The 12,108-nt window shown below is 42.6% G+C and overlaps 1 protein-coding gene across 2 annotated transcripts in view; it reads left to right on the top strand.

Annotated features, from left to right (window-relative positions):
* The window catches only part of HACL1 (2-hydroxyacyl-CoA lyase 1), a 36,850-nt gene that overhangs the window by 11,956 nt on the left and 12,786 nt on the right, over positions 1–12,108 (top strand). The window contains exons 2-5 of one of the 2 annotated variants that reach the window (XM_061555718.1): positions 7,495–7,586; positions 9,000–9,104; positions 10,347–10,387; positions 11,235–11,315. In XM_061555718.1, coding sequence (XP_061411702.1) covers positions 7,515–7,586; positions 9,000–9,104; positions 10,347–10,387; positions 11,235–11,315 — 299 coding nt within the window. In that variant the 5' untranslated portion in view covers positions 7,495–7,514. Of the gene's footprint in view, positions 1–7,427; positions 7,587–8,999; positions 9,105–10,346; positions 10,388–11,234; positions 11,316–12,108 lie in introns of those variants that run through there. The other variant, XM_061555717.1, reaches the window with a different exon arrangement.

Here is a 12,108-nt window from a genome sequence, read left to right as displayed (position 1 = left end):
GAACATTCACGAAGTAAATGATGTGTCGAGATATAACACAGTGACACGGCTCGCTTGGCTGTGGGGTATCCGTTGTGCTTCCTGGGTATCAATAGTAAAGGAGGGGCTGTGATGTTCAACGGAATACAAAAACCGGCATATACAGTAAAGGGTGTTTCAAATAAATGGACCCAATTTCAAAGCAGTATATTTCACGATGGCAACATGTTACAATTACACAAAAAGTTACTAACGGTTTAATGAGTTATCAAGTTTTACTAACCATTTTATAAATGCTCTACGTGCCCTCCACCTGCTGTATGGACAACATCGAGACAATATTTGAATTCGTCCTAAACGCCTCTCAAAGTGTCTTCTTCCACTGAAGTCACCGCTGCCATGATTCTGTTTTTGAGGTCATCCAGATTAGTGTCAGTACCAATAGCGAATGCTCTTTGACATTGGCGGATCAATGCCAAAACGCCGTTGAAATGCACGCTGCATCGCAATTACGGATTCAGTCTTGCTGAACTGCAGAACGCAAAACGCCTTGTTGCGGGGTCGCCATCTTGTCAACGACTGAGGCTAGGGGCTGTTTGTGCGCTGGGAGAGGCATCTCGCGGTAATAATTTGAAACTCTATGCCCCGCCTTTCAAGTGGTAAGTGTTTCATTCATGGGCGGTTCGTGGTTGCAGAGATATAGTGATTTCAAATCGGGTCCATCGTTTTTAAACACCCTGTATATGTCCTGCGAAGGATCCTGCGATTACCAAAACTCCAAGATCCTGCGATTACCAAAACTCCAAAAACTAAGAAACGATAGGAGACAGGAAACATTGGCGCAAAATATACAAAGATGCAGACGTCTTTGGTTTTGGCTTACCAAAATAATGAAGGCCAACACATTACCATCAGTGACCTTGCACGGCCACACAGAAGCAGCAATAAGTAGAGGCCAGACACGCAAAAGGTAGATTTGCAGCATATAGAAGGAGTATCTAAAAGGGAAACACGCAGATCTAGAGGAAGTGTTTAGTTGTCCTTCTCCCACACCTCCGATTGGCTACATACAATGCGAAGGAAGTTAAACATACAAGTGGTCACCATGAGCAGGAAAGAAAACGAGTTGAAGAATTTCGTTCACTTCGTTATTCGCCACGTGACAACTGATAGAAGAGAGATAGAACATTTGAAAGAGCAAATGTATGTAACGCTTATAACGGATATGTCACTGTCCACAATTACGCTACGCTGTTTGTATCCCTGCTATATAAATTTAATATGCATTTCTTTTTTAATGTCTGATATATATTGGTTAACACCCGAAAAATGTTTTCCCAGTATGTCAGTGTTATTGCTGCACCGGTGAAGGGCTTATATTGAGCATTTGTTTAGGTCGTTTTCTTTAAATGCAATTTCAGATAACAAAAACACTTTATAAATAACTTCTGGACTTGTTTTGGAACATCATATGAGCAACTGGCCAGTGAAACAGCTAAGACACTCCATTAAATGTATTTATAGCAGCCGACAACGTCTTCTTGGATGTAATCTGTCAGATGGTGCCATCATAAACGTTTGTGGATTAAGCTGCCGGAGGTGAGTGGGACATAACGCACTCTGTCAGCCTGTCCGCACGGGCCTCAAAAATCCACCTCGTGTTGTGCGTCTGGAGTTTTGCGCCTGTGTTGCTCCATCCGGGTCCCTTATACACTCGGAAAATTCTAGATATTGTTTAGGCCCATTAGTTATTTGATTTTCAGCAGAAAAGCTGTGCCCCGTTTGTTTTTTAGTCGAAATAAAAGTACGGAAATGGTAGCGATTTGGCAAATTTTCCATAAAATGACGACAGAAACCACCTTTCTGACAACAGAAACGACGCAAATATAAAATTTATTTCGCAATTGAATGATCCATATTTCTTTTTAGATTAGGCCACGTAATCATTTTATGCCAAATATCTTGTAATTTACCCTCTATCACCAAACAATATTGTTACGTTTACAAATATATTATTTACATATTCGCAGCAATGTATTGATCTAATTCTGACCAATACATCTTACTGGTGGCTTAATGACAAGATATTTGGCATGAATTGCGTTGCTCACGAATAACAAATCTGGATCGTATAAATGATTAAGATTTTAAACAGAACTGCCACTCCAAGACGAATGCAACCTGTACTGTCGCCGTGGGGAGCTAGGAGCGTTTGTGTAATATTCGTAGCCACTAAAAGCTATCTGGTTGTTTGTTAGGCAAGAGGAGCGGGGTGCTTAATCCTTGGTAGTACACATTGACCCAAAGTGGATATGGATCATATTGCATTTCAAATCCCCGTGATACACTTTTAGCATTATAGGATGTGGCACGCTGGGCTGCTCACATCAGTCAGCTCGCTGAACACGGGACATTGCTCTGAAGAGTGCCAAATAACAAGCATCAAACTAGGTCAGTTTTGTAAATTAGAGCAAACAAGACTCTTCCACGAATTCTATTTATAATTAATTTGACAGGCCCAAGGATGTACTTGGACAGCCGTTTTATCAATCCACTGCTGGATAAGGGCCTCTCCATGCAGCACAGGTCTGTTTGGGTTATTTGACCATACTTTACCATGCTAGTCAGTGCGACCTGGGGAAGGTGGCGAGTATAGATGTATAATATAGTACAATACAACAATGGATGTTGTTGCACTTTTCTCTGCTGGTAATGTAGGCCCGAGGATAACAGATTATTATCATGGTTGGCTATGTACGACGTGAAATTGATTCAACAAATACAACCACATTGCACGAATGGAAACAATCCAGGCCACAAATAAACTGCCAAAAAATTAGTCTGACACTGCATGCAGAGGCCTCTTTCGCAGGGTGTTTCACCCACTCTTCAATTGTGGTCTAATTACCAGTTTAGATTAAGGTTACCAACATTTTCCTCACCAAAAAGAATTCACCAATGGGCATGTAATATCGGAGTGGAGATATTCACTCCCCAACTATTTGGTAATTTATTGTGATTTATGGTCGCATGTGATTAATTTATTTTATTCATTTATTTATATTGTGGTGAAGAGTAATACCTCGAGCGTGGTGACATGGCCGCATGGTAACATGTTATCTGCTTGTTGCAGAGGTTTATGGTTTGAAATCGAGCGCTTGCCCTCGTTATTCCAGTGGGTGTATATTAACCATTAAAAGGTACACGCCGTCTGTTTCACAGTGGATGTTAAAGATCAGTGACGTCATTTTCACGAGTAGGCCATAAGGCTGAGGGGGGTGGGGGGGGGCACAGTTTATAACTTGTCTCCCAATACTATAGTTTGGTGGGTGGGGGGCAGCTACCCCGTTCCCTTATTCTATGCCCATGTCCACCAATTGCCTCATTGCATTATCGTTAATACGGCTAGGTGGATGTTAAGCTAAGGTGGTTGAAAAATTCTCTGTAGGATTTCGACTGCCTTGACCAGGGGTAAAACCCAGACTCTTTTGAGTGGAAAGGCCAGCATGGTTGGACGTGTATAACAGAGCACCAATAAGCAAAAAAACACATTTAGTTAACTCTATTAGGCATCTACATTACACGATGTCCAATGAAAATAAACACTGGTAAAGCAAAAAAAAAACACTTGATCCCGTGCGATATGTTTTAAAGGCCATATGACACGCAGCTGAGTTCATAGTGGAATACTTGTGGAAGCTGTAAATGTTATGGCTTTATTTGTGTAAACATGAGCGAGACAATTTTTTGTTAGGCTGTCGGGTGTATCTCATTTGCCTCCCTGGAACCTCGTGTTTTGTTTACGCGAGCAGCAAAACCTCCACGGGATCCAGCTCGCACTCCCAGGCCGACAGATTCTTCACGTTCCTGATAGAGACGTGTTGGGGGGGGGGGGCACTGAAGTGACGGCTAGTCCAAAATCAACAACACCGTCAAGATGAGCTACAAAAATGCAAGTCAAATAAACCATACGGGAGGAAATTCTAAAAATATGGACTGGGAAGACACGTTGGCAAGGGAGGAAAAAAAATATTTACGACAGATCAAGGAAGAACTCAAGTGACTTAAGATTTCGCTTGGGGAGTATATATGCCAAATGCTTTTCTGCTGTGCCCATGGAAGGAGTTTAAATGTTAACCCGTTATTGTTGCACACTCGAAATGAAGGACGTGGGCAGGTGCTCCAAATCGGGGGCAAGCACACTTATTGTGGTTAATAGCAATCTTGTGAAGAACAGCACCGTCACTCTGTAAAATGCAACAACACGTGTGTTACAAAAAGTAATTATTCCGAGTCGCCATTAACCATGTCACTGGTATATCCGTGCGGTTATTCATTAACAGTTTTCTCTTAAACCCAATTCTACTACTGATAAACCATCTTTGTCTTTTGCACATCACTATTCGAATATTCCTTTAATCCTAAGCTGTATGTCTATCTATACCATCCACTTATATCGGTATCTTACACCCATTATATGTACTGTATGTGTACAGTATACGTACTGTATATCACCATTGTACAGCATACTACTTTACATGTGTTCTATCCTCAATAGCATTGCAAGTAGTCATACTCTGGGTACATGGGCATGGTTATAGTCTAAACACTATTAGAGTTAGAGAATTACAATGACAGTAAGTAATTACAGTGCCTCATCCCTTTACAATGCACAGTGCTAAAACGCCTCTAATTGCATATATCACAAATGAACAATTCAAATTCTAGATTTTAAGCTTTCGTGACTGCAAGGATTCATACTCTTAGTTCTTTCGGTAAAGTCACGTAGGTAAAAAATGAAATAAAAATAAAACAATAAAAATCACGACGTTTCGGAGGCAACACAAGTCTCCTTCATCAGGTCGGACCGTCACAGCCAGATTAGCTGCATCAAGTGAGGGAGGGATTCAAGGTGTAAGCTCTTAAGTACCAGTTAAAGGGAGGAGGGGGGGAGGGGCTTATCAGAATGTTGTAGCCAATGAATGGAAAGTATCGGGAGGGGGGGGGCTAACAGAGGGACGGGGTACTCATGGTCGAGGTCAAGGACGTGTTTGTGCGCAAGTCACTGTGGATGTACATAATAGGAAAGGAAGGAAATGCCCATGTTTATACCAATGTTGGCTGACAATAACCCTGCCAGCCACCTACAGGCCCAACTCAGTCATCACATGCTGCTGTACACACATGCATTGATGCACTGCACATCACATCAGGACTTTCACAGAACCACACTTTACTCCCTTGCTGCACAAAGATATAATTAAAAGAGTGATCTATTCCTAATGTGCCACATTATCTCCACCATCCATCTCACCAAGATACTATTTTTAATTGACCAGTTAAGGCCCACTGAGCTACGTAGCTCTTTTTCAGAAGCGACCTGGCCACAAATAATAGCTCAACGAAGTGGCTTATCACATTTTGGCCAGTGTCCGTCTGATGATGCTCGTTGTAATTACTGGCGAAACGTCGTACTCAGATTCTAAATGTTGTGGATTTGCTCTCCAACACACCGGTGTGCTGTACTAGTAACGAATTGGCATGTTCTGTTTACGTGACAAACTTTACTAATTGGGTGTGTCGGGTAGTGGCGGGTTTAGCGACACGTTTATATTTACGCGATGTAACCCCAAACAGGACCCTGCGGGGTGGGCTGGTAGGAACGAATAACCAAAGAATATAAACATAATGTATTATTAGACTTGTTTAGGCAGGAAAGCCTCATTGAGTCTAAAGGTTTTTGTAGGGTCCTGCCAAGTGTTTGCAGTAGGGGGCGATGTTGCTACACCTAATCGGACGATACGAAGGGAGAGTTTGAGGCCTAGTTCTAGGCTTTAGGCCTAGCTGTAGGCTTTAGGCCGCTGTGAGTTAATTAGTAATTTAAATGTTTTAATTATTAATGTAAAAGCTTTAAATGTAAATGTTTCTATTTAAAAACATCAGGGAATGTAACATTGTTAAACATTAACTCCCTTTCACACACGCGGGGGTACGATACGAAGGGAGAGTTTGAGGCCTAGTTCTAGGCTTTAGGCCTAGCTGTAGGCTTTAGGCTGCTGTAAGTTAATTAGTAATTTAAATGTTTTAATTATTAATGTAAAAGCTTTAAATGTAAATGTTTCTATTTAAAAACATCAGGGAATGTAACATTGTTAAACATTAACTCCCTTTCACACACACGGGGGTACGATACGAAGGGAGAGTTTGAGGCCTAGTTGTAGGCCTTAGGCCTAGCTGTAGGCTTTAGGCCGCTGTGAGTTAATATTTAATTTAAATGTTTTAATTAAAAGCTATCTCAGGGAATTATAAGGGAATGTTACACTTGTTTAGCCAGGAAAAATGTTTTAATTAAAAGCTATCTCAGGGAATTAAAAATGTTTTAATTAAAAGCTATCTCAGGGAATTATAAGGGAATGTTACACTTGTTTAGCCAGGAAAGCATCACTGAGTCTAAAGTTTTTGTAGGGTCCTGCCAAGTGTTTGCAGTAGGGGGCGATATTGCTACACCTAATCAGACGGACGGACGATATAATCTATTGTAGGCTGGTTCACTTCGTTCCTACCAGTAAAACCCTGTATTATAGATCATTGATGGCTGTAGTGTATGTTTATTATAATCTGTACAACATAGAAACGTGCTTACGTGCCAGTATAATAACATTCGGCAGACTTGTTTTAGAAACGTACACAATGTTTACCATTAAGCTATCCATACATTTTGGACGACAAAATGGGTTATGATTGAAAAAATATTCTTTGTTTCCTAAAACAATATTAAGTGTGGATGTAAGCTCAGTATCCTTTGGATATTTTTGCTAAAACAATAGTATACATATTTTTAAGAGCAATATTTATATAACCATTTTGAAAACATATTGCAGCACCACCCCCCCCACCTAGTTTCCTGAGTGACGTCGAGGAAAGGCTAATGTGAATTGATTAGGCTGGGAATGTTGTCAACTCCTGTAATTATTGAAGTTTATTGACAGTAATTGTTAATGTCTTCGTTAAAAACAAATCACCATGCGCCTGAAACAGAGCAATGGTTCCACCTACTGTTCGAAAACAGAATTGTGTAAAAACATGCCAACCACTCTTTTTGCCACGTCTGACATCGACTCCACTAAAATCTCAAAACCACTTTCACACACTCTATAAACAAACTGGCTCTAACAGCCCACGCAGTATTACCATCATTCACATAATTACTATCTAACCGCTGATCAACAATCGCCAACGCATGGGCCACAACGCCGTCGTGTACAGGTCACAGAGGGCCCACAAGCGAGCACGTGCGTTGCCATTTAACATTGGGGCGTGAACAATTGGCCCGCCCTGCGCGCCGTCATGAGACGTTGCACACACGATGGGGGCATGGTGCGGTCCGGCGGGCGGTCTGTTTGCTGCCACCCCCACCTACCCAATTGGCTCCTGCTGCTCTGCTCCTTGTGGCTGCGCCGGGAACTCCCCGCCCTGTTTGTCCTGCTTCTTCCTTGTTTCGTGCCGGTGTTGCAGCTCCACAGAAGCCACAAGAAATGTCTGCGCAGGACGAGACCGGCGAACAGCTCACGGGAGCCCAGCTCGTCGCTGAAGCCCTCTTGGAGCAGGTGACCGCGATGCCATGTAGCAAAAAAGTAACCTATAAATAATGTGTGTTGTTTCTTCTTCCAGTGAGCTATATATAGCAGCCAAATACTCTAAAAGGACCGCGAGAAAACCCCACGCGACCACGGCGAGAGAGACAGCGCAAGTGTCAACTATTCAGCAGGTGTCAGGGTCGAGATCGAACCCACGAACTTCCTGCATACCAGGCGAGGGAGTTAACATCTCACCACCCCGGCGCCACTTGGATGCATTTGAGGCCAGAAGCGTGCTTCCCCTCCATCATATAATGGGGGTCAATGTTCACGTTTCCTAGACTGTGCCATCGCCGGCAGTGCGCAGAGATTAAACGCGTGCTTCGTTAGGAACGTTGTTGTGTTGTTTTTCATGAGTCCAGTTGTCCCAAAAAGGCACTTGGCAAGAGAGGTTGGTGGATCGAACAGAGATCATCTCCGTGCCCTTGCTGTGAGATTGCCAGTGTTTCTTTAAAGCAACGGGACCCAGAGATGGCAGTACATCAAGTGGGCTTGTGTCGAGGCTTTTGAGAGTTATCCCCAATCTTACGTGTGGGTTTAGTCCGGGTATTGTTTTTTTCTCCCACATGCAAAACAAGCGCTTTTAAAACGGTGATTAACCACACATGTCAGTGCAGAACACTGTTGAAAAAGTCTTGTTTGTTAATGCTCGGTGATATAACAGGGACTTTTCTCTTTTCGACCTTGGGCTCGTGCACACACAAGTGCATCTGGGTGAAAGGTCATTTAGCAATGCATTTCACGAAACTAAAGTTGCTTGTTCGTAAATGCATGTGACATCCAATGACTTGCTCACATTCTGTATTCACAATTGTTTTTAAATAATATTCAGTTATGATGAGTTGTTAAAATTTGGGCCTTTGTTGAGAGAACCTTGTTGAGAGAATCTTGAACGAAGTGGCAGGCAGTTGTCCACTTAACAGCAGATGGCGCAATTTGGCAAAAATAAATCCTAATTAAATTCCAAATTACTTACAGATATATTGTAATTCGTCATACATTATTACTGTAATTATAAGAGCAACTTTCACTGCTACTAATACACCATTTGCCAGTGTTCATTGTATCAATATAACCCAACATTGTTGGGTGTGTATTGTTTTAAAACATTGTTCCTGATCCATATGCAGCTCGGCAGTGCTGACAGAATCCTTTCACCCTCTGAAACTGAATAACACGTCGTGGATTGAAGGAGCATTCATCCTTATTTTGAGGTTAACAAAATTTTGAAGTGAACCCACGCTATCAGCACATAATTCTCATGCATTTGGGATTCCTTTTAAACCAAAGTTAGCAAAAGGCAATAATAACAATGCAGTGTACGTCGACATCGTGCTTGTGATGGACTGCCGTGCACTTTGTGTGTGTGTGTGTCGGCTGCAGGGTATTGAGTTCATGTTTGGAGTGGTGGGGGTGCCCATCATAGAAGTGGCAATAGCAGCACAACAAGTCGGCATCAAGTACATCGGCATGCGCAACGAACAGGCGGTGGGTACTGGCCATGGGGATGTTTCACTTGCCATCTGATGCGGTGGCGAAGCCATCGAGGTGTGCAGGCGGTGCAACTGCACTGGAGCCCACGGGCTGGGGGGGGGGGTTAGGCATCAGGCCTGTGGAAACTTTGGACACTGGGGTCCCATTTCATGCCTTGCACCAAGGTCCATGTTCAACCACTGTGTGAATGAGAGGGCATTTAAACATTTATTTTATCACTGGATTACAATATACCACTTAGAACGTGCTGATGATTGCAACGAATATGTTAGTGATACCAGAGGGTCACATGTTAGTTTTCATTCCTCCCGATTCACATGCAAAATGTTAATCTGGTAATGTTATATATAAATCAAGTTACTTCTTCTGCTACCTTTTGAGCATGTGTGTAGTCACTATCTAAATCTCTTGAGTCTGGTATTTTGAAGTTAGCATTAATATGTTTTCTTACATGGTTGTGCGATGCAACAATTAATGTGTGTCCTGCAAGTGAGCTGATTTCATCGTTCCATCTCCTCATTAAATGTTCCGTCCTTTGGCTGCTACACTGTCGTTAGTCTTGAAGCCCGGCCATTATTCTTTATAGCGACATATCCTGCCCACCCACTAACTTTTCTTAACAGTCAAAATTATGTCTTTAACTTGTGTATGTTCACTTAGGGGCCGTCCATAAATGACGTCACGCACCTGGGGGGGGGGGTTCAGACATTTGGGACGATGTGTGACGGGGGTGAGAAGTGTGACGTCACATCAAAATGCGCAACTTTAAATAAATATAGACACAACACGTTCTACTCTATGAAATGGACTTTTTAATAAATGTTTTCTACTTACAACATCAGAGTACAGCGCCACATTAAATACGCACTACAAGGACAATAGTTTAAAGCGATTTGAAGCATGTTTTATTTTGGCGGGGGGGGGGGCAGAGCTTTGTGACGTCATATTTTAGGGGGGTCTGACTTTTTGTGACGCCGTGTGACGAGGGGGGGGGGGGGTCAAAAATCGTCCAAAATCGCGTGACGTCATTTATGGACGGCCCCTTATCCACGTGTTCCCCGTCATGCACGCTTGAAATAGTGTAATTACAAGCATCCACTTCTCCTTGCTACTCTGCGCTCTTTTCAGCTTCGATGAATTTTCTTTGTCCTTCATTCAGCAGTGGATAGACCTTGTCTGATGATAATGTATTTTTATTGAGTGGTGATGATGTCCTGTCCGTGTTGTGCCGTGCAGGCGTGCTACGCAGCTTCCGCTGTTGGGTACCTCACCAGCAGGTGTGTGGGGATTCCGACACTCTCTGGCTGCTGCTGAAGCAGTACTTTTATTTGCTGCTCTGTGTTGCAGTGATCCACGACATATAACCCCCGACTGGTCATGTCACATCTTGACGAGGGCAAATAATGGGTTCATTGAATCATGTTTTTGTTTGTTGCGGTTGCACCCGATTCAAGAGCCGAATGGCTCACAGGGCTACACCTAATAAATGAACTTGAACTTGAAGCGCTTGTACAAAAGTGAACTGTGCTATTTGGCATTGTACTGATAATAAAATAATCAGTATTTTGTAAATGATATGTGACAGTATTTATACGAATAAAAATAACGCAAGATTTTTTTCTCATTATACTTCAGAAATTGAGATTTGAATCAATTGATGAATAATTTTAGAACATATGGGATAATCTTCTGTTGATCACATCAATGCTGTTGAATAACAACATTATTTTCCAGCAAATAAAAAAAAGATTACTATACACATATGAATGGTCCTAATAATGGCCATCGTTCAGTATCTGGCTTTTCTGGCCAAGTGGAACTTGCAGAGTGCTCCACTCACAATTTGGAGCTTGTAAATTCATATTCTGGTTTTGGGTCGTAAAATAGTACCACTTTGTGAAAAGTCAATTAAGAGGACTGGCCCTCACCACACCATGGAAATGCAGAATTTTAACCACTGGCTCGTAGCCGCAAAACAGATGCGAGCGGCCCTCCATATTTCTTTGAATATGGAGAGATTTCACTTTGATCAGCGATAATCCTTGAATTTTGTTGGATTTTCCAAAACGTTGATGCTGACCTGTGGCTGTGTGGTGCCACGTGTGATCGTGCGGTGTGGCGCAGGCCCGGCGTCTGCCTTGTCGTCTCGGGCCCGGGTCTCATCCACGCCCTGGGCGGAATGGCCAACGCTAACGTCAACTGCTGGTGAGCGGCAGACCTTGATGCGTGGCCACGCATCCTCTTGCTCGCATGCCACCGGGGCTGCATAGAGGGAGAGAGAGAGGGTGTGGCAGCTGGGGCAGTTACCAACTCGCCTTCGCGGCGCCCCTACGATGGCGAGATGTTAACTGCCCCACCTGGTATACAGGAGGTTCATCTTCTTGGTTCTTTCGGTAAAGTCACGTAGAAGGGAAATAATAAAATAATAAAAATAAAACATAATAAAATACATTTTTTTTTTCTCTTTTTATTTTATTATTTCCCTTCTACGTGACTTTACCGAAAGAACCAAGAAGATGAATCCCTGCAGTCACGAAAGCTTTAAATCGAAAAATACAGGAGGTTGTCGGTTCAATCCTGACCCTGATGCCTGTGTATTTGGAGTTTTCATGTTCTCCTCGTGGTCACGTGGATTTTTCTCCGGGTCCTCCAGTTTTTCCCTCCGCATTTATAAACACGTGTTTAGAGTAATTGGCTTCTAGCAATTTTCACATGCTAAGCTTGAGCTATCATTTGCGGCCATGTTGCTTATGAAAAAGAGCTATATCGCTCAGTGGGCCTTACATGGTAAAATAAGTAATATTTAAAAAAACTTTTTTTTTAAACACGCTGTAATGAAATGTACCGTACGAGTAATGGAAGAACTCCACGACTCCAGGAAGTGGCCCCGAGGCTTTGCATAATGTAAGGGACCGTGGGGATTTACAGCCAACGTGAGTTGAGCGTGGACAATTAGACCCAAGGCGAAACATAACTTATAAAAAAGATAGTTTAAATT

This window comes from Lethenteron reissneri, chromosome 21 (genome assembly GCF_015708825.2).
Source record: "Lethenteron reissneri isolate LAM-NWPU_2019-01 chromosome 21, ASM1570882v1, whole genome shotgun sequence".
Lineage (NCBI taxonomy): Eukaryota > Metazoa > Chordata > Hyperoartia > Petromyzontiformes > Petromyzontidae > Lethenteron > Lethenteron reissneri.
This window is presented reverse-complemented; position numbering and strand designations above follow the sequence as displayed.